We start from the raw sequence: 23,644 nt of genomic DNA, 5'->3' as shown, positions 1-23,644 counted from the left end.
CAAAAATATTTCATAGGTGCTGCCTTGTTTTTCTATTAGGAGTCATATGATATTTGGTTATTACTCTTTTTGTAATACTAGCCGACCTTAGTGATCATTGCCTAGATCCATTAATTCGTTAACCATTGTAAAATTCTATCATTCTTTCTTTAAATTTTTTTAATGTTTATTTATTTTTGAAGGAAAAAGAGACAGAGCGTGAGCGGGGGAGAGGCAGAGAGAAAGGGAGACACAGGATCCAAAGCAGGCTCCAGGCTCTAAGCAGTTAGCACAGAGCCTGATGCGGGGCTCAAACTCACAAGCTGTGAGATCGTGACCTGACCCGAAGTCGGTCACCCAGCCGACTGAGCCACCCAGGCGGCCCTCTATCATTCTTCCTTAATTTATTAGTTGGAAATCTTCTAGCAATAGCAAAACAACATTTGCCTCATGAACTATTTGGTTACACAGAGAAAGATGTGTATATAAAAAGGTAGGTTAAGTGTTTAGTTCATTATTTTATTTACCAGTTTCAAAATAATAAGCTAGTTTCCTAGCTTTCTCCAAGTTGATCAGTTACATTTTAAGTATCTTTATGAACTCGTATACTTAAACATATTTGATATATTTCAATCCATTGTAGTTATTTTCCTTACAGATGCTCACATTGCTTCATATTTGATCAGTGAGAGTCTTTTTAATTTGGTTCCCAAGTCCTTTTAAAAAAAATTAATGCTTATTTTTGAGAGAGAGAGAGAGAGAGAGAGAGAGAGAGAGAGAGAGAGAGAGAGAGAGTGTTAGTGGGCAAGGGGTAAAGAGAGAGGGAGACACAGAATCCGAAACAGGCTCCAAGCTCGGAGCTGTCAGCACAGAGCCCAACACAGGCTCGGGCTCACCAACTGTGAGATCATAACCTGAGCCAAAGTCGGATGCTTAACAGACTGAGCCACCCAGGCACCTCATTCCAAGTCCTTTTTGACTCAACTCTAATAGTGTTCCTCTATAGGTAAAAACCCAATTGCAAGCCCAGGTTGTTACCTGTACTTCTGATCGATTAGCTATAAATCAGAGGTTCCCATGACTTCCTCCCCCTTGGATTCTATTAATCACTTGAGCAGCTCACAGAACTCAGGGAAATGCTTGCTTACATTTACCAGTTTATTAAAGAGTATGTTAAAGGATGCAGATGAACAGCCAGATGAAGAGATTCATATGGAGGGTCCATATGAAGGAGGGTCCCAGAGATTCAATCTCTGGGAGGGTCCTCAGGGGAGGAACTTCTATCCCTGTGGAATTGGGGTGTATCACCCTCTCAGTACCTCGATGTGTTTACCAACCTGGATGCTCTCCAAGTCCCATACTTTTGAGATTTTTATGGAGGCTTCCTCACTTAAACAGAATCAATTTTTAACTCCATTTCCAGACCCTCTCCCCTCACCAAAGAAGTGGGGGGCAGGGCTGAAAACTCCAAGTTTCTAATTATGGCTTGGTATTTCTGGTGACCAGGCCCCATCCCATCCAGAAGCCATCCAAGAACTCACCCAGAGTCACCCCATTAGAACAAAAGACAGTTCTATCACTCAACAAATTCCGAGGGATTTAGGAGCCTTGTGTCAGGAACTGGGGTTGAAGACCAAATATGAGAAAAAAAGATGCTCCCAATGCTCTTGTCAATTAGGAATTTGCATGGATTTTAGGGGCTCTGTGCCAGGAACCAGAGCCAGAAACCAATATACATATTATTTATTATCTCACCATTCCTTAGCTTCTTGGCTATCTGGTGTGGCAAAAAATTCCAGGTTCATCTTGGATACTTCTTGCCATAGACCCAGAATCAGCCAGTTCTCTAAGAAACCTTGGTTCCTTTCACTGGGGAATGGTATTTAGAATCTTAATATGGGTACTAGAGGTGCTCTTTGACACTAGTTTTTCATTGTTTCTGAATGTTTTTCAGTGAAAAGAGCTTCAAAATACATGTTTTTAAATTAATAAAACTAAATTCATACTGAGGATTTTAATAATTGGATGGTTTTCAGAGATCTTTCCTTCAGGCTGTGGAAAAACTTGCAAAGTATCTCCATTCCACAAGATTATCCCCAGTCAAGTGATAAAAAAAAAAATACTGTGTCACCAGAACCAGTAACATGCTTTGGACAATGATTGGTAAATATTGACAAATTCTTATCATCCAATTTCCTTTTTACATATCTGTGGCTACTATATTTTCTGAATAAAACATCAGATGGTGTCACAAGTATTACTGTAAATATGGGGACAAAAGAACAAAATATTCAAGATCAGAACTATCTGTAAAATATGAAAAGTACAGTTGCTATACAAATACTCTGGGTCAAGGATGGCAAACACATTGCTTCATCCATGGTAGTCATTACTAACTATTCACTCTTTCCTACTGAGCTAGATGCACCTTGGAATCCTCCGCAGCACAATTCTCCAAAAAGCCACTACAAACCAACCTAAGTGGCCAACCAAGATGACATGTATTGCCATCCATGTTTAAGGCAGACCAATTTCCTGCTATCACATTACAATGTTGTAAAATTGATTAAGACACCAGTTGCCAAATTGGGTTCTGAGGTATATTAGTCCTGTTAAGGTGTTCCATAAATACAAGGAATCTGGAATCTGTATCACATATATTTGGAAAATGCTGGATTTTTAAAAAATGGTTTCTTTAATGCAAAATTCCAAGAGCCTTTAATGTTCTAATATGCATTGTTATTCTCCAGGAAGGGAAATAGTATGCAGTGTTTATTAATTTATTTGGGCCCTTCATGGACTCTTTTTTTCATATGCATCTGTGAACACTGAACAGGGTTTTTCTTTTACATTAATCACATTCCAATTGTGTCTTCTTTAAGCCCCGGTCAATGTATTTAAAACTGAATCAAGATTGGGGGCTTTTGGAGATAATAAATTCCATACATTGAATGCTGATTTTTGCATGTGTGTGTCACTCTACAAAAGTAACCCTTTCTCCAGTATCTGAGGACAATCCTGGTTTAGCTTCCTATATACTGACCACACTATGATTCTATTTTTGGTAGAAAAGTGATATGTTTGTGTGTGTGTGTGTGTGTGTGTGTGTGTGTGTGTGTGTGTGTGTAACTGTGTCACAAAGATAGGATTAAATTATTTCATTATGCATGGAAGCATTAGTCATGGAGGGCATGGTTTCACCGACCTCAATGATGGGTTATTTGGAATAGTCCAGTCTGAGAGCCACAAAACCACCTAATGCAGTTACTTTGACACTTAAAGCTTCCCACTTTGTGTTGTTTCCTCATTAAGTAATGGTAGTAGCATAGCTTCTATTTATTTTATTTTATTTTTTATTTTTTAAAATTTACATTCAAATTAGTTAGCATATAGTGCAACAATGATTTCAGGAGTAGATTCCTTAATCCCCCTTACCCATTTAGCCCATCCCCCCTCCCACAATCCCTCCAATAACCCTCAGTTTGTTCTCCATATTTATGAGTTTCTTCTGTTTTGTCCCTCTCCCTGTTTTTATATTATTTTTGTTTCCCTTCCCTTATGTTCATCTGTTTTGTCTCTTAAAGTCCTCATATGAGTGAAATATATGATTTTTGTCTTTCTCTGACTAACTAATATCACTTAGCATAATACCCTCCAGTTCCATCCACGTAGTTGGAAATGGCAAGATTTCATTCTTTCTGATTGCCGAGTAATACTCCATTGTATATATATATATATATATATATATATATATATATATATATACCACATCTTCTTTATCCATTCATCCATCGATGGACATTTGGGCTCTTTCCATACTTTGACTATTGTTGATAATGCTGCTATAAACATGGGGGTGCATGTGTTTCTTTTAAACAGCACACCTGTATCCCGTGGATAAATGCCTAGTGGTGCAATTGCTGGGTCGTAGGGTAGTTCTATTTTTAGTTTTTTGCATTGATTCTATTCTACGTGAATGGTAGTTGCTTTTCAAATGAGCTCTAAATATTCTTTTAATATAAGATTTGTAGTTAGGAGTCTTTGGACTAACATAGGTTTTCACTTACTACCAGGGATTCCCACATTCTGCAAATATGTAATGCCTTCAGCAGTATGAGCTACAGAACTGAGTGCCCAAGACTAGAAATTAAAAATTCCTTAAAACTTGAAGGTAAGTTTGGAGGATTCTCAGAGATTATTAAACTGTTGGAAAATAGCACCTATGATAAAAGGAAAAAAGAGTCTAAATTCACTTCAAGATGAGAGACTCTAATATGAAGAACTGTTATTTTGAGCAGTTCACAAAACAATTCATTGGAGTGCAGAAAGAAAACATTGAGACATCAGCATATTTTTCTTTTCATTCTTTTTAAATTTCTTTGTTGGCTTATTTTTTTATTTTAGAGAGTGAGAGAGATTGCACAGGAGAGGGGCAGAGGGAGAGAGGGAGAGAGAGAGAGAGGGAGGGAAAGCGAGAGAGAGGAGATCCTATGCAGGCTCCATGCATGGAGCCTGACACAGGGACTGATCCCACAACCTTGGGATTATGACCTGAGCTGAACTCAAGTGTCAGATGCTCAACCAACTGAGCCACCCAGGCCACACTCTATGTTGGAGTATCTTTAAGGTATATGCATTATAATGTATATGCATTATAATAAATATATAATATAATGTATAAACTATATATGCACAGTAGTCAATGTATATAATCTATAAATACATATACATATATTGGGGCCATGCTCAAAAGATTTTTCAATGAAAAGGAAGAAGTAAATTTTTTTTTATTTTCCATAAACAACATGACTATTTTATGTAGTAAAAACTACAGACAGAATCTACAACAACAAAAAAAGCTACAAGAACTAATAAGTTAGGAAAGCTGCAGGATGAAGGTCAACATACAAAAATCAATTGTATGTCTACACATGTAGAATATGACACTGTACAGCCACTTTGGAAAATAATAAACATTTGGAATTAAAAATAAAATACTGGGGCGCCTGGGTGGCTCAGTCGGTTAAGCGTCCGACTTCGGCTCAGGTCATGATCTCACGGTCCGTGAGTTCGAGCCCCACGTCGGGCTCTGTGCTGACAGCTCAGAGCCTGGAGCCTGCTTCAGATTCTGTGTCTCCCTCTCTCTCTGCCCCTCCCCCATTCATGCTCTGTCTCTCTCTCTCAAAAATAAATAAACATTGAAAAAAAATTAAAAGAAAATACCACTTATAATAGCATTCCAAAGCATAAACTCTTAGGGATAAATTTTTTAAATGTGCATAACATCTGTTCAATGAATATTATAAAGCATTGCTGAAACAAACTAAGGAGTACCTAAATAAATGGAAAGGCTTCATGTACATGGATCAGGACATTTAATATTTGTTAAATGTCAATCCTCCCCGAAATGAGCTATATGTTTGGTACAATAAAAATACCATCAGTTTATTTTTTAGCAGCTGACAAGGTGATTCTAAAGTCTATTCTCACAAATAGCTAAATCAATTGTGATAAAAAGAAAAACCAACTTGGATTGCATACAATGCCTGAAGAATTTTTTTTTTATTATTACAGATAGGAATGTGTGAGTAAAAAATTGATTTGGAGGATTAAGTACATCTCTTTATCAGAAGTGTGTTTTAGGGTGTTTGTGGGGGGCAGGACTAGTTTATTCAATTAGATCCATTCATTTTGTTTTCAAATAACAATAATTGTTGATGATATAACATTAATCCATATTAAACAAATATTTTTCAAGCATGTCCTGTGTAATAAACATTGACCTAGGCTCTGAGATATGATGGTAAGTCTAAACAAACACAATCCTTGACTTTACGGTAAAATATAGTTTAGTGGAGGAAGGCAGTTGTCAATCAAATAACCATACATTTAAATATCTCATCATAAATGGATACTATTATGAAGGGAAAGTACAGCATACTACAGGAGGCCACAAGAAAATAAATCGGGACACTTTCTCTATTCTGAAGATATTGAGAAAGTTTACCCTGAGGAAGTGACATTTAAGCTGGTGCCTGTGGGATTGATTGAGTTGTTGATTTGTGAAGAGATAGACAATGGCCCAAATGGAGGGAGAGCATGTGTGAGAGCCCTGAGGGGGCATATGGTGAGTGACGGGCAGTGCCACACAGGTACAGATCCTTATACATCAGGGAAGCTTCTGAGATGGATCTGCCTGACAGAGAGTTGGAGTGCAGGCTAATTGACCTCAGGAGCTCCATCCTCTTTTGGTTTCAAGGGAAACAATCACAAACTAGTTGTAGGTACCAGAGGACCACAGAAGATAAGAAGGGACTGGCTGGGTGGCTAGGCACAACTGGAACATTGTGTTCTACCCCAGCATTTCCACAAACCTCGGGTAGTACTCTCTGTGCGGCCATCTAGAAAGGTAACTGTTAAAGATAAAGGACAATGTGTCTTCTATGCCTGAACTACCAATATGAACCTTTCCCTTTGGATTGCCAAGAGAATTTCATGAGCAGTGCTCAGCTAGAGGGCCTAGTAATGCGTTGTGATCACGTATTTCCCTGCATTATTTGAAACCAGAGGATGTTATGTGCTATCTTCTGCAGAAGTAGAAGGTATGGAGGAAAGGTAAATGAGGTAAGTTGAAGGGTAATTGCAGGAAATGTGGCGTGGCCCCAGGCTGCAGAGGAGCTGAGTGGGAGAGCAATATTTGACGGTCCATTGTCATTGTGCCTACTAATCGGCGAGGGGAGGAGGAGAGGACAAGGGAGGCCAGGGCTTGACCATAAACACGAGAGAAAAACGAGCGAGCCAAGGAGCCCTCTCAACATGCGATGGCGGAAGGAGGCTATGCCGGGTCTCCAGCTCCGAGAAAGGGGCACGAGGAGGCGGCGCGGGCCCCGCCCCCTCCCCTGGCGGGCGCGGGCGCGAGACGCTGCGCGGCGGCAGTGCCGGGCGCGAGCGGTAGCTGTCAGGCCACCGAGGTCTGAGCTGCTCTTGCTGACCCAGCGAGGAGGAGGCAGCAGGAACGGTGACCGTGTCGCTGAGGAGTCGGACTGCCGGCACGCAAAGCTGACCTGCCTGGCACCCGCGGCCTCTTCCCGTCTCTCTCCCATTGTATTGGGTAAGATGCCGGTGCGTGGGCAGGGAGAGGGGCTAGCGGCCGCGGACGCCGGAGGCCGGGAGGTAGGGGGACTGTGGGAAGAGGGAGAAAGGGAGGTCTGGGTGATCTGCGGGGGCATTTGCATCTTGGGAAAGAGACCTAGGCGCTGCAGGGGTCGGAGTTGTGGGGGGAGGTGACGGTGGAGCGGGGCGTTGCTGAGTAATTTGGAGAGGCTGCCAAAGCCCGGCAGATAGACGCAGGGCTCCGTGGGGAGCGGGTGTGGCTCAGTGCGCATGCGCCAAAGGCGCGCGTTCTGAGAGATGGGGGTGAGGTGAGACGACGTGGATCCGAGGTATTTGGAACTGTGCGTAACATCTCACTTTCTAGATTCCCAATGCTAACAGTGACCCTGTTGTAGAGATGACCGCATTCCTGGTCTCCTACGGAAGCTTCTTTTCTCTGTACCCTGCTCACTTAATGTCACCCAAACATCACCTACCTGTTTCCCGGCAGTCTACTTGGGAATAAGTGGCCTCGGAACAGTGCCAAATTGCTACCTAGTGTGCCTTCGGGCTCATAGCCCTAGAGCTGTCATTGTGAGGAGTGAAAAGTTAGAGGTGAAATTCCACACTGAACCCTTCTGATGGCATATAGGACATAAATATGGACATAAATGTGGGAATAGCGTTTCAGTGGCATGACAGCTGTGACATTTGGACTCAGAGTAGGGATGCAGCCGATAACTTGTTCGCTCTACACGATGAATCCAGTGTGTCAGAGGGCTTCCCCACTACAGAACCCACCGCACCCCCACCAACAAGCATCAGGTTGTGCTGGCAACAACCTATATACCATTTAAGGTAGAGGGTCTCAAAGATGCAATCATTTCTTATTTGTATTGATTTTTACATAAGTTGAAGCCCTGTCCAATTCTCCAGTGCTTAATTTCCAAATATTGTGCCAGGAATCAACAGTGAGTTGAGTAGCCCAACCAGTGTGTCACCACAAGATGGGCTTTCCCTATAGCTTTAACCATGGCTCCTCCCTTGTGCAGATTGTCACCAGGGCCACTCTCATCCACTGCCTAGCTCTCCCCTGATGCTCTTTCTCCACCTCCAGCCCTGCAGTACCACATCCCTCTCAACACTTGCTCCCAAACAATCTGCACTATGGATTTGAGCATCATTCCACACATGGCAACTGAACTGACATAGCCAATTTGTTTTTTCATTTATCTTCTCTCCATCATCATACTAAAATGTACTATTTTCAAAAGTTCAGCCTCTTTCTCGTCATTGTACTGCCTCCTTCTGCACCTCTCCCCAACCCCAAGCATTCCCAACTAAATACAATAATTTTAATAAGCTGTGTGGATGTGGTTTCAAGTGTGTTGAAGAACAGAAAAAAACTAGGAAGTATCAGTTGCGTGAATTTCTAATTTACCTTATTGTCTGGGACTTAGACCTTAAGTGGGGGAAAAAGTGAGTATACTATTCTTAGAAAATTCTTGTTAATTGCGGGAAGTGGGATAAGAAAGGGGAATTGCATTTCTAGGATGTTTGAATTGTTTACAGGCAGCTCTGTCTCTGAAGAGGACCAAATTCATATTAAACATTTGAGTCAAAATCCTCACCTGATATGGGACCCGTACAGAATGCATATGGGATCAGACTTTCCTGTTAAATATACTTAGGGTTATCAAAGAATTTCACTGCCTACTTATTGCTATCTTCTTTTAAGGTTTGAATTAAATTTGGCATATTCTGGGAGAGGAAAAATTTTGGTTTGCTTTTATACTGTGCTAGATCTTTTTGAGTATGTACTAAAGGATATCACACTTAGTTTCAAATGATGATGATGATGGGGATGTTAGCATCCAATGAAAACATATGGATACAGTTATACTGCTCTTGTATTTCGTGGGGATGAAGAAATTTATATATTTATTTTAAAAATGTAGGGGGACAGGGAGGGAAACTGGAGCATTTCCACTGGCTTTCAACAGGTGAAATTCCTGTTAAGTTCCATCTAGAAAGTGATCCAGATAAGTCCATAACTTCTCTTTAGTCACAAATAAATAATAGTATTTGGACATATTACAGAACTGCAGATCTCTTGTTCCTTGGCATCAATTCAGAGGCATTAGTTTTGGGCACCCACCTAATTAGTATTGATTATCCATGTGAAGGACCCTGGTGCTTGCTGCATGCTGGAGGGGCTTCAAAGACATATGCAAAAAAAGGGACTTACCTTCCAGGAATTTAAATTTGGTTGTGTAGGAAAGACATACTTAGGGAGAAAAGGGTATTTGACAAAATAAGGCAGTATAATAATATCATTTCAACTATAAACCATGAGATCTGAAGCTTATATGTTAATTTGTAAACCAAAGACAGGGAGAGAAGAGCCAGGAAGGTTTCATAACATATTAGAGCAAGGTAGATGTGGGCCAAAATGAGGATGTTAGCAGAGGACTGAAAAAGGATATTCCAAGGAAAAGTCCACAGGATTTAGTGACTAAAGGCAAGAAGACATGTATTCACTTCTACCTTCAGCAAACAAATGGGAGTTGGAGGAAGTAGAGGAGAGTGGAGGGTTACCTTTGTAAGGTCACAGAACACAATAAGCACTCAAATGTTTTCTCAAGCATCAGTAGCAATATTAGACCAGAAGAACCTTAAGGTCCCTCCAATGCTGAGATTCTGTTGGTATATGCAGATGTTCAAAATTGTTGGGGAACAAGGCCTTCTCAGATATTGAAGAAAGAGAAAAAGAAGAATTGTTATCCTCCTACTGGCTGATCTTTTCTGAGAAGGGTTAATAGTGACTCACAAGGCCCCCAACAGTGAATGAAAGGAGGTGGAAGAGCAAAAGAAACAAAAATCTCAAACCAAAAATTTCAGTAAATGCTTACAAATCTTTGCAGACTTCATAAGTTATTCATTTCCCCCATAATCCTGTGAGTTAAGTAGGGCAGTTATTGTCAAGTGTATATTTATATAGGAAGTTATTGAAACACAGCAAAATTAAATAACCTGCTCAAGTTCATAAAATAAATGTAGTGATGAAGACTCTTGTATCCTGTAGTGCACTTGACACTGAATTACATTGCTTTTCCTCCCTTTTTCCTGGTATAGACCCTATGTACCTGGAAGTTATATGTGTAAATGACCAAAAGGGAATGCACAAGCAATTGCAGCATTATCTCAGATAGTTCTTAATACTTCATCATTATTCCTGGAGCTGAGTGTTTGGTTTCCACAATACTCAGTCCTTGACCCATCATTTGAGTTTATCCACAGCTGGGAAAATAGAGTTAGTGAGTTTAATGATGTGAACACCTGTTTGCTAAGAACTTGAGGAAGCTCTTTTGGCACTGACCCTTAATACTATCAGTACTATTACCCAAGTTTGTACTTCCTCTGTTCCTTTTTTAAGTGAGCATCCTGTAAAATTATCCTATGGACCAGTATAAAAACTAAACAAGTGTGATAATGCTTGTTTCATCTCCATTTAAAGAAATATTTGTTACTTGAGCTAGTTCTGAAGACAGAAGTTTGAAGGCAGGAAAAAAGAGGACAAAAATCAGTAATTGTAGAAAACTTTAAAGTTTTTTAGAGTAGATACAAACCAAGAAGGAAGATAAAACCTATCAATTTAGAAGGCATTATTTAAATTCATAATTACTGATTTAGGACTCTAATGAATCCCTTATTATATGATTTATCTATACTTCAAAAAATAGCATGAGATTATCAAGCAATAGAGATTTCTTAAAATCTTCTTTATTCCTCAGTAAGAAAGAACACTCAAAAAATCTAAGAACTGTTTTTTCTCTTTAGACCAGCACTCTTGATACTGCTTAGATAACACTCTTGCCATAATTAACTATTATGTTAAATGAAGTTGTGTTTGAATAAAATAAAGCCAGCTAAATACTAAAACCTGTGTTCAAGACAGATGATCAAAATTAATAAGTAAAATAATTAGCCAAGAGAATATATTATAAACAGGGAATCCCCAAACATAATTATTTCTTCTCTGATCTTCTGGAATCAATTGCATAGACAGCCTTGAGGCAGATTGGTGAATGCATTAATAACTTTCTTGGAGATGGGAACATTGGTAGATATAAAGGGAAGGAATTTCATCTCTGACTTAGAATTTCAACACATCTTAGACTCCTCTGTGCTTTCCCTTTCCTGAATATCATCTATTGTGAATATCATCTTCTTTCTTTACCTTTACTTTCAATGAAGAGTTCAATGGAGAGACAATATAAAACTTTTAAAATCACATTAAGTACACTTGGGTTTTTTTAAGTTTGTTTATTTTTGAGAGAGAGACAGAGAGAACAAGCAGGGGAGGGGCTGAGAGAGAAGGAGAGAGAGAATCCCAAGTGGACCCCGCACTGTCAGCACAGAGCCTAACACAAGACTCAAACCCACGAACCCTGAGATCATGACCTGAGCCAAAATCAAGAGCTGGATGCTCAACCGACAGAGCCACCCAGGTGCCCCTAACGTACACTTGTTAGGACAAATTAAAGTTTTTGCAATAATGTTATTTTGTCCATGTGAAATATTTGTAGCATGTTAAACTCTTAAGTATATTTGTGAAAAGCATCCTCTGTAGGTAAGTTGAGATTGCTCTGTTTTTTTCCTGACTTGAGTATATTTATATAGAGCCTTAACTTTGTTTTATTATAGATTTTTTAAAATAATCCTTCCCAATATGTTTTCTAGAACCCTGAGAAGAAAGAACAAAACAAGAACAAGGAAAAGAAAAGACTAAAATTGTGACAAAGACCTAACTGGGTAGGTATATATATTTTTTCGTTTGATCTCTTAAAAATGAATATTTATAAAAAATATATAATTATTATACATGCACCAACATAATAGTAAGGACTACTGGGCTTTTTAAAATTACATTTCAAATGTGTGCACCTCCAGAAGTTCTTTTGCATGTGCTCTTTTGATTAGTATTTAGTTTTCATCTATTTGGGTCTCTTGCATAAATAACACCCAATTAACATCATCATTGTTGTGTTCCCACACTAGACCTAGTGTGAAAGTACTTAACAAAATCTAGTACAGGTTAATTGTTCAGAAAAATTTGATCTTTTTATGTTACGATGCATTCTAGATATCCCATGTACAGATATGTTGCTGAGGTAACAAGAAGGGTACTGTATAATTATTAGCAATTTAAAGTTTACAGTATATTTTCATTGGTACTATTATGGTATTAGAACCTACATACAAAAATTAATAAGCTATTCAAGATTTTCTTCCTAAATGATAGCTGCTATAATGATACCAGCCAACAATCAAGAAAAGATTATGGAAGATCCTTTACTTGTGAGGGTATCTGTATCAATGCAAGTATAATAAGGCAAATTCCTGAAGAAACTTGACCTTTATCGCTCCTCCAAGGTCTAATTGTATCCCCAAACTCTACTGACGGAATTAAAATTTCAGTTTATGCAGCTTTCTCTCCTCAATAATTCTTGGGTCCATCATGAACAGGCTTCAAACTCCAAATCAATTTCATACTGTTTGCCTCTTGTTTGGACCTGTCCAAACTGGAAGCTAATAATATGGTTACACATTTGAGTGATATTCCTGTTCTGTGCTCTCTCCCCTAGAATAGGGTCAGAACTGAACCAAATTATAGCACCATCTGCTAGTCCATTTACCCATGGCATTCAGCCATTTTCCTGGCACAGGCAAAAGACCTCAGAAAAACAAGACCTTTTTTCCCTTGTATGCAAAAAGAATTTTATTCCTTCTGTTGTACTATATAATATAGTTAGTGAGCATGAATCAAGAGAAGTTAAATTATTAGGTCATATAATTCACAAAATTTTACTATAAAGTTGATTTCAGTTCCAGGTTTAAATGTTTTACCTCCTAGTTTTTCTTTTATTTTCAGGTTCTCTTGGTTATAAACTCCTCCCCATCTGGTGCTGCAACAATGAGTGGGAAATCCTTGCTCTTAAAGGTTATTCTCTTGGGTGATGGTGGAGTTGGGAAAAGCTCACTTATGAACCGTTATGTAACCAATAAATTTGACTCCCAGGCTTTTCACACCATAGGGGTAGAGTTCTTAAATCGAGATCTGGAGGTAGATGGACGTTTTGTAACTCTCCAGATCTGGGACACTGCAGGGCAGGAGCGTTTCAAGAGCCTTAGGACACCCTTCTACAGGGGAGCAGACTGCTGCCTCTTGACCTTCAGCGTGGATGACCGGCAGAGCTTTGAAAACCTTGGTAACTGGCAGAAAGAATTCATCTACTATGCTGATGTGAAAGACCCTGAGCACTTCCCCTTTGTAGTTCTGGGTAACAAGGTAGACAAAGAGGATAGGCAAGTGACTACTGAGGAGGCACAAACCTGGTGCATGGAGAATGGGGATTACCCTTATCTAGAAACAAGTGCCAAAGATGATACTAATGTGACAGTAGCCTTTGAAGAAGCTGTCAGACAGGTGTTGGCTGTAGAGGAACAGCTGGAACATTGCATGTTAGGTCACACTATTGACTTGAACAGTGGCTCCAAAGCAGGATCTTCATGCTGTTAAAAGTAGGAAGCCTTTTAAAAGTGTGCCCCAAATTGTTCAGTCAATAGTGTCAGAATAACTGTGCCCCTCTAAGAGTGCACACACACGTAAAAGGTAGAAGGTTGTGGATGTATGTCAGAGCCTTTCAAATTGAGGTTGTAGAGTGATTAAAAAAAAAAAAAAAGCTTTGTCAAGCCAAGTGTATTTTTTTGTGATTTCTTCTGTTTCCTTCTTGTGTGTATCAGGGCATTTCAGAAAGCTTTGGTCCTGAGAGATTTAAATATTTTTCAAATTGCAGTTTAAACTTAGAACCCAATAGCATGAAGGAGTTAAGGAGCTACAGCTGTCCCTTAAAGTGTTCCATTAATCAGCTAACAAATGTCACCATGAACTCTTGGCAAGCAGTTTCTGACATTTCTGCCAAAGGAAAAAAAATAAGACTCTTGAGCTGTGTCACAATGAAAAAATAATAATGCAAACAAGGATGTCCTAAGCTTCAATTATAAAAAGGTTGTAATAATTCGTATTGTAAGAGTATAATGATGTACACTGCCTTGTTTAAGTCCTTATATGTGATTTGTTACCATGTGGGCTTTTCAAAAAGTATCTCAATAAGAGATACACTGATGTCAGTGTAACTTGATTATACTCTTTGTGTTTGAAGTAACATGGTACTAGTGAATGGATTATGTTTAAATATACCCACCACTCTTGCAAATAAATGGTTGGTCTGCTTTTACTTTATAAGTCTCCTTTTGCTGCATAGGGATGTTGCTTCTCTGACAACCTCTTATCAATTTAGCAATGTTGCTTAATATATGACTTTGGATGCAGTACTGTCTGCTGATAATTTTGATGGTCCTTTGATCCACCATGCTCTGTTCTCAGAGAAACCTTCAGAAAAGAGTGGGGAGTGGATGGGTAATGACCTTTTCTCACAAGGTTCCTTAATTCAAATACTGATTGTAGAAGGAACTAATATCTTGTATGTTTCACTGTATGTTCAGCTTGACAAACTAGGATGTTGAAAGTAACAAGAGAGCCAACTTTAACCCAGTGGTGGAATGAATTTCTCACAGAGTTGTCCCACAGTGGAATGGACTGCCTTAATAGTGAACTCCCTTCCAATGAAAATATTCAAGAAGATACTAGATGACCATCTGTTAAAATACCATAAAAATATTTTCTGTACTGGCTAGATGTTTGGTTTAAGGTCCCTTCCAGCTCTAAATACTGTATTATAGATATGCAGTCTAGTTCTTGTTGTCTTGCAGTCTAAGATCTGTTTGTCCTGCAGAGTTTTTAATCTGTACTTTTAAAACATCTATGGTAAAAAATAGTGACCCAAGGTAGTAAGGGACAGTTAGAAATGACCCCCCAAAAGACATGTAGGCTGGGGAGGAAGCAGAAGCTTTTACAGGAATACAACCTAGAACTCTCCATTGTCACCGCATATGGAATCAGCCTTACACATGGGACCTTATGTACTTTAAGAGCTCTGGGAATTTTGGACTACACAGACAAGTGGAAGATGGTATTTAAACCCAGTCATATTCAATATTTCTAATTTAAATATAGTTGTGACCCCTTTGTCCAAGTAATTTTGAGACCAGAAGTCCAAAGCAGAACCGGGACCCCACAGCTCTTAAGTAATGGTCCCTATCCTGCCTATGCCTATAGCCAGCCACACTGATTTCCAAGTTCTATGATTGTTTTGCTACAATTATGTTAGGGTGAAAATCTGTACATCAGAACTGTTAAATGCTAATTGTTTTTAAGTGCATGAGACCTGGGGCCTTCTCTTTCTACTTGCACTTTGCTTATAATAGTTTCTATTTGTAGATCTCAGGCTTATGTAAAGACCTTCATCCACTCACAAAAGTACTTGTCACTATTAGAATGGCATGTGGTCATTTAAGTAAAAAAAAAAATTTATGTGGGTATTCTATTCATAGACCTCCTGTCTAACCAAGGCAAGTGTTAATTTTATTGACAGGTCATCTGAAGCCCCTTTCCTCTTAGCCATACCAATTTTCTTCTGCCAAATCACTACACAATATCTTAATAAAAGCAGTTAACACTAAGTGATAAAAACAGTGGCATTTTTGGTGAGTAACACTCAGTGGGGTGCTGACATACAGTTTGGGTAAAATTATCAAACACCAAAGGCTGAAATCTGTGAGTACCAGGAACTGTGCATATAGGCTTAGAAATTGTGTACACTAGAATGTGCAGTGCTGTATTTTCAGAACGTTTTTTAAAATTAACACTGGATTTTTTGAATATTTCTAATTGGAACTATACTCTTTTTCAATAGTCCATTAAAACATCATACAGAAAAATTTTTAGTTTATTGTCATGTATTAGGCTAACATTCAGGGGGCCTCAGATTCCATATGTCTTCAAGTGGATTGATGAATTTCAGGTTAATTTGTGCCTGCCTTAGCCATCTCTATTTTACCTTGAGGTATTCCACAATCCTCTCCTCGTAGGTGCTGTTAAAACCTCAAAATTGTGTATCAGAAATTTTGTTTCAACTGTAAAAAAAATCATCTGTGTTAAAGCGAATAAAAAACGCATTTTGAATAACCAGTATACAGTATTTGTGCTTTCCTCCCCCTGCTTTCTCTTTCTGAGAAACTGGTTGGCATGACAGACAGTACCTGTCAATCAAATCACTCTCTGAGACTGCACTACATGTGGCCTCTGGATCATTTTTTCACCAAGGTACTCCAAGCAGCCACGTGGGCTCGAACTCAGGGACTGAGAGATTATGACCTGAGCTGAAGTCGGAGGCTTAACGGATTGAGCCACCTAGGCGCCCCTATTTTATGCCACTTTTTAATGCATGAAGAGCATTGAGACTGGAAATTGGATCTTGACTCTCCACTTTATCTCTTCTTTATAATTTAAAGCAAATGTTAAAAACCATCACAAAATATAGACAGAATATACATATTCCCTTTATTTTCTTGGCTGATAATGCTGTCCAGATCTTAGGAAAACACAAAAATATAGGTGAGACAAATCAGAAAACAAATGATAATTTTGTTAAATAACTCTGTTCTCTTGCTTCTCACATATTGGACTTTGAAGATACTTGCATTAGCATCAAATGACTTGAAATATCCATAGTGGTGACTTTTAAATTATGGACACACATCTCTCAAGAGCATATAAGTTTATTACATTGATTCCATCTGTCACAGATTTAGGCTTCTTCTCCCCTTCCTCTATTTTTGCCTATAAGAACTTCGGGCAATTGAAATCACAGGGGAAATTTTTTTTTTTTTTTGTCTACATGTACTGTTTCATCTCTGAGGATAATCATTTAACAAATTATCAGACCATGCTTCAAATACAGCACCTACAATCCTGATTAGGCTGTAATAATGCAGCCTTTAGACTATAGAAGATCATAGATTTATAAGCCTCTTTAAAAGGATTTGCTCATTCAAAACTGATATTTTGAAAGCAAAATAGTAGCTTTCTGTCTTTGCTGTTTTTCTGCCTAATTCATAACCCAGTGGGAAATCTCCATCTCTGGATGTCTTAACAAAGAGTATAGATCCTCATTTTTTGGAAATAGTTTGGCTATGATCCTTCCAGGAAGTGGAGGGTGTGGGATAGATGGGTTTCTCTTCAGTTTCACAATTTAATTTAAAAATTTTAAAAACTACTGGAAAATCAAGGCAGTGTTTTGAGTAAGGTCAGGATGGGAGTTGGGGCAGGGATCTTTACTTTCATTTGAACTACCTGAAGTAGTTGTAACTACAACTTTTTTTTTATTTTATTTTTTTTATACATCAGCGATCCAGATAAGCATTTCACTTTTTTTCTCTCCTTGCTATGGAGATGTAAGATTCATTACAGAGGAGTGCTTTTCTTACCCTTGATTTAAGGGCAGGTAAACTGTGATACACCTTTTGATAAAATGTTAATATATTTTTTTTCAAAACTGGTCGTTTCCCCCCCCCCCCCCCCGTGGCTTTATCAAAGTATAATTGATGAATAAAAATTATATATATTCAAGGTGCTCAACTTGATGATTTGATATACATATACACTGTGAAATCATCACCACAATAAAGCTAATTAACATAACCATCACCTCCTGAGGGTTTTTTTTTTTTTTGCTTTTAAATTTTTTCAAGTTGCCATCACGAATGAAGCCCTCATTCTTTACTCCTTTCTCTTTAAGAGAAGGAAGGGATAATGATAGAAGTTAGGTATCTTTCAAGAATGAAAGAAGTTACTTATTTAAATGTTTATTTATTTATTTTGAGTGAGAGTACCGGGAGCACACACGTGGGAGAGGGGCAGAGAGAGGGGGAGGGAGAGAATCCCAAGCAGGCTTTGTGCTATTAGTGCAGAGACCAGCACGGGCGCGATCTCACAAAATTTGAGATCATGACCTGAGCTGAAATCAAAAGTAGGATGCTTAACTGACCGAGCCACCCAGGTGCCCCAATAATTAAAGAAATTATTAAATGTCCCTTTATTGATATGTTTCCAAAAATGAGCAAGGATCTGAGTCTTAATTTTCTGGTGGAGGTGGTGATGTTTGTGTGAGGTGTTTTTGAGGAGGTTAAGGGTTACTAAAGTGCTTTCCCAGTGAGAATAAGCATCTTCACAGCTCAAGATGTGAAGAAATTGTCATTTTTAGTCATGGAGGAACTGCTGCAGTGAACTATGTGTCTTTATAAATTGTTTTGGTCTTCTCTAAAGCAATACAAAGAATTTTGGTTCAGCCATATTTAAGTGCTTTTAAAAATTTGTTTAAATGTTTTTATTTATTTTTGAGACAGAGAGAGACAGAGCATGAGCAGGGGAGGGGCAGAGAGAGAGGGAGACACAGTGTCTGAAGCAGGCTCCAGGCTCTGAGCTGTCGGCACAGAGCCCGATGCAGGGCTGGAACTCAGACTGTGAGATCATGACCTGAACCAAAGTCGGACACTCAACCGACTGAGCCACCGAGGCGCCCCGTTTAAGTGCTTCTTTAAATGGTGAGTTTTGTGAGTGCAACTATGTGTATTTTTGAGTAATCTCTCAATTCCTTTCATGCTTTATTAATTATGGGTAAATGTGTAATGAGTGTAACTCTAGCACCCCTGAATTTTATTCAGACAAACCAAGCTGTGCATCTTCTACTTAACTGATTGATAAAAAGAGATTGAGAAATGCTGCTATAGTGAAAGAAATACCTCTTAATTCAGCATTAGCTGTATTGATTAGAATAAAAATACAAATCATGCCTTCTTGTGGTGCATTCATTAGGAAACAAGCGATAGGTTTATCTCTTCTTTCTCCTCTTTTATTGTTCCTGGCAGTCTTAAAAACAGCATATCCAAGGGTATGTTCTGTAATATATTGCTCAATATCAAGTCTGCTGATAGATGAACAAGTATTGGTATAAACTTTGAATCATCTCTTGTTCCATTTGTTCCCAACGAGAAAACAGTGTCACCAGTAAGCACTTTAAAACCTTGTCTTTAGTTTTTTTTTTTTCTGATTATAAAAGTTATATACATCCATGGTACAATAAATAAATAAATAAATAAAACAAATCAAACTAAGGAACAAAAGAAACAGAAAAGCAAGACAAAGAAAATAAAAGTTATCTGTACTAATACTCTGAGATATCCAGATTTTAATTATGTATGTATGTATGTATGTATTTATTTATTTATTTTTAAGTTTATTTATTTGAGAGAGAGAGAGTGTATGTGCAAGCAGAGAGGCAGAGAGCAAGGGAGAGAATCTCAAGCAGGCTCCGAGTTATTAGCCCTGAGCCTGACACAGGGCTCGAGCTCACAAGTTATGAGATCATGACCTGAGCCGAAATCAAGTCAGACGCTTAACCGACTGAGCCACCCAGGAGCCCTATTAATATATTTATATATTAAATAAAATTGATATAATACTACACACACTGATTATAATCTTTCATTATATATATACTGAACTTTCCTCTAAGTTTTCCTGTATTCTTCTAGGAACTGTGTTTAGTTTTTGCTAAGTTTTAAAGTTTATTTATTTAGAGAGACAGAGAGAGTGAGCAGGAGAGGGGCAGAGAGAGGAAGGGAGAAAGAATCCCAAGCAAGCTTCACACCGTCAGCACAAAATCTGATGCGGGGCCTGAACTCACCAACCGTGAGATCATGACCTGAGCCAAAACCAATGTGTTTTTTTTTTTAAGTTTATTTATTTAGAGAGACAGAGAGATAGGAACTGTATTTAATGCTTGCATAATATTCTATTGAAGGATTTTCCGTGATATATGTACTCAAACACTTATTGCTAGGCATTTAGATTGTTTCCCAACTCTCTCCTTTTATGAAACAGCAGTGAATGTCCCTAATATTAATCTTAATTCACATCTTGCTTTTTTATAATTTTTAAAATAATTTTTAAAATTTATTTTAGAGAGAAAGAGTTCAGGCATGAGCTGGAGAGAGGATCAGAGGGGGAGAGAGAGAGGGACAGAGAGACAGACAGAGAGAGAGAGAGAGAGAGAGAGAGAATACTAAGCAGGCTCCATGGCCAGCATGGAGCCCAATGCAGGGCTCCATCTCATGACCCTGGGATCATGACCTGAGCCGAAATCAAGAGTCAGAGGCTCAACCCACTGAGCCACTCAGGCGCCCCTCTCTTTGTTTTCTATAAGTAAAATTTCTGAGTCAAAGATTGTGAATATTTATATGGCTTTTAATATATATTGGAAAATTACCCTCTAGAAAGTTGTCCCAAATTACATAAATACCAGTAGAATAAGAGGAGGCCTATTTTCCTAAACACTCCATCACTCGTGGAGTATTATCTTCCTTTCAAACCACATTTACTCAATTTGATGGATGAAAAGTGGTCTCATGTTTTGATTTGCATATTCTTCATCCTTTGAGTGTAAATAGTTGTCATGTATTTATTGACCATTTTTATTTTTTCTTGAATGAATAGCTCATTCTGGTCCTTAGCCACTTGGGTGGAGAACATTTGTTTTTGTTTCTTACTGATTTCTAGAAACTTTTTTTTATATATTATAGGTATTAACCTTTGATCTTATCCATACTGATGGTTTTCTGCAATCCTCTCCCATATGTCTTACGTTTTAATTTTGTTTACAGTATTTTTAAATGTTTACTTATTCTTGAGAGAGAGAGAGAGAGAGAGAGAGCAGAGAAGAGGCAGAGAGAGAGGGAGACACAGATTTCGAAGAAGTCTCCAGTCTCCCAGCTGTCAGCACAGAGCCGGACACGGGGCACAAACTCACAGACTGAGAGATCATGCCTGAGCCAAAGTCAGACTTTTAACCGACTAAGCCACCCAGGTGCCCCTTGTTTACAGTATTTTAAAAAACACTGACAGATTATTGAAAAGGTAATTTTCTAATGAAATAGAAAAATAGGGTGGGTAGGGGAGAGAAAAATGTCTACTTGATCTGTCCTTTGTTCCTGAACGCATGAGACTATGTACTTATTTTTATTTTGAAAGGTTATGAGTCTAAGCTTATGTCACCATGATGAAAAAGAAGGCAGAAAGCAGAACAGTCATTCATCCAGTCTTTTTATCTGCATGATGCCCAATGTTTGATTTGGGTTTATTGTTGTTATTTTAATAAGCCAACTATTCTGAGATCTTGTATAAATACAGTGATACAGCTCATCTTTCACCCACAAGAGGGCAATAAAGACCGCATAGTGTTCTGCCATAGACTAAGAAGAGGACAGACTGAACGAGCTGAAGGGATGCCTAAAAAATATCCATGTAGTCCACCTCTTCCTTACTCTACAGGCTGGAATACTGAATTCTGGAGGTGTGAAATGACTTGTTCCAAGGCACAGAGCTGGCTAGTCAAAGAGTTGAGTCCTATGCATTTTCCGGTTTACCGTACTGTGATTTATCATATTGTGAGTTATTCAAATTGACACAAACTATAAACCCATATAGCTGATCCCAATTTAAAATGATTCGACTTATGATTTTTCGACCTTACAATGGTGCAAAAGAGATACACATTCAGTAGAAACCATACTATGAATTTTGACATTTATTTATTTTTGAGGGATAGAGAGAGATAGAGCACATGCAGGGGAGGAGCAGAGAGAGAGGGAGACACAGAACCCAAAGCAGGCTCCAGGCTCTGAGCTGCCAGCACAGAGCCCGATGCGGGGCTCGAACTCACGAACTGCAAAATCATGACCTGAGCCTAAGTCGGATGCTCAACCAACTGAGCCACTCAGGTGCCCTCATACTTTGAATTTTGAATTTTGATCTTTCGCCCAGCTAGCAATATGTAGTGGATAATCTCATAAGCTGGGCAGTGGCAATGACCCAGGACTTCCAGTCAGCTACAAGATCATGAGGGTGAACAACCCATATGCTGACAATCATTCTGTACCCTACAGCCATTCTGTTTTTCACTTTCATTACTGTATTCAATAAATGACATGAGATAGTTGACACTTTACTTTACAATATAGTTTGTTAGATGATTTTGTCCAACTGTAGGCTAGTGTAAGTGTTCTGAGCATGTTTAAGGTAGGCTAGGCTAAGCTGTCATGTTCCATAGAGTAGGTATATTAAATGCATTTTCTTCTTATGATATTTTCAACTTATGATAGGTTTATCAGGACATAACCCCACTGTAAGTGAGAAAGAGCTGTACCTTTTTTTCTGATTTAAAAACTTTTTTGGGGGCGCCTGGGTGGCGCAGTCGGTTAAGCGTCCGACTTCAGCCGGGTCACGATCTCGCGGTCCGTGAGTTCGAGCCCTGCGTCGGGCTCTGGGCGATGGCTCAGAGCCTGGAGCCTGTTTCCAATTCTGTGTCTCCCTCTCTCTCTGCCCCTCCCCCGTTCATGCTCTCTCTCTGTCCCAAAAATAAATAAACGTTGAAAAAAAAAACTTTTTTGTCTTTTGAATAAGAGTCACATAACAACATTAAGCATTTTAAAGTGTACAAGTTAGTGGCATTTAGTTGTGAATATATACGTTTTAATCTGGATTCAAATCCCAGTCCTGCCTCTAAGTAGGTGTGTTACCTTAGGCTAGTTACATAACCTTACTGAGTTTCAGTTTCTTCAGAGGTGTAGGAAGAAAATGTCTTCCTTAACAGGTTTTTGTGAGGATTACCAGAAATAATATTCACAAGTGCCTTTAATGTTCTTGGTACAGAGTAGATAAGAAATTCTTTCTTTTCTTTAAGATATTAATCCATTGCTCTCCATCAGGTATTAGTGTACTTATTTCATATTAAGAATAAAAACAGATTCCAGGGGTGCCTGGGTGACTCAGTCAGTTAAGCATCCAACTTTGGCTCAGGTCAAGATCTCGCGGTTTGTGAGTTCGAGCCCCTTATCGGGTTCTGTGCTGACAGCTCAGAGCCTGGAGCCTGCTTCGGATTCTGTGTCTCCTCCTCTCTCTGCCCCTCCCATGCTCATGTTCTCTCTCTGTCTCTCAATAATAAATGAATGCTAAAAAAAGGAATAAAAACAGATTCCAGAGGAGACTTTTCCCATTCCATGACTATTACTGCATTATTTATGTTGAATTTTAAATGCGCTCAGAGTTTAAAACTAATTAAAAAGAACTTCACAACTCAGGTTCTTGTGACATAGTTGGCAAAGATCGCAGTATTTAATAGATGCAAAGGCCCCCTTTAAAACAAACAAAAGTCTTTGAGGAATTTTGAAAAAATAGAAGATGATTCTAGTGAGGCACAGAAAGCATGATGATGTGTGTGCTACTTTAGGTCAAATTTTAGAACTAACTCTAATGTAAGGTAATCCAATCCCCCCCTTTTTTTTTATAAATAATAAAACTGAGGACCACAGAAGTTAAAGAAATCCCTGGCGTGACAGATCAGGCCTTGGAACATCCATATCCTACTTCTCCAGTGCTGTTTTCAGCACACTTCACTGTCTGGGACCAGGATTTATTTTTTTCATTTTCCCCCCAGCTTTATCCAGATATAACTGACATAACATTGTGTCAGTTTAGGTAAGGTAACATAAG

The 23,644-nt window shown here is 38.7% G+C and overlaps 1 protein-coding gene across 1 annotated transcript; it reads left to right on the top strand.

Annotated features, from left to right (window-relative positions):
• The first annotated feature begins 6,888 nt into the window (after positions 1-6,888).
• On the top strand, positions 6,889-16,228 carry RAB9B (RAB9B, member RAS oncogene family). Its single transcript, XM_045471503.1, has 3 exons — positions 6,889-7,090; positions 11,815-11,886; positions 13,007-16,228. The coding sequence occupies exon 3, from the start codon at positions 13,049-13,051 to the stop codon at positions 13,652-13,654; it is 606 nt and encodes a 201-aa protein (XP_045327459.1). The 5' UTR covers positions 6,889-7,090; positions 11,815-11,886; positions 13,007-13,048; the 3' UTR covers positions 13,655-16,228.
• Positions 16,229-23,644: the final 7,416 nt, after the last annotated feature.

Source organism: Leopardus geoffroyi, chromosome X (assembly GCF_018350155.1).
Source record: "Leopardus geoffroyi isolate Oge1 chromosome X, O.geoffroyi_Oge1_pat1.0, whole genome shotgun sequence".
NCBI classification, from domain to species: Eukaryota; Metazoa; Chordata; class Mammalia; order Carnivora; family Felidae; genus Leopardus; species Leopardus geoffroyi.
Note: the sequence above shows the minus strand (reverse complement) of the source record. Positions and strands in the feature narration are given on the sequence as shown.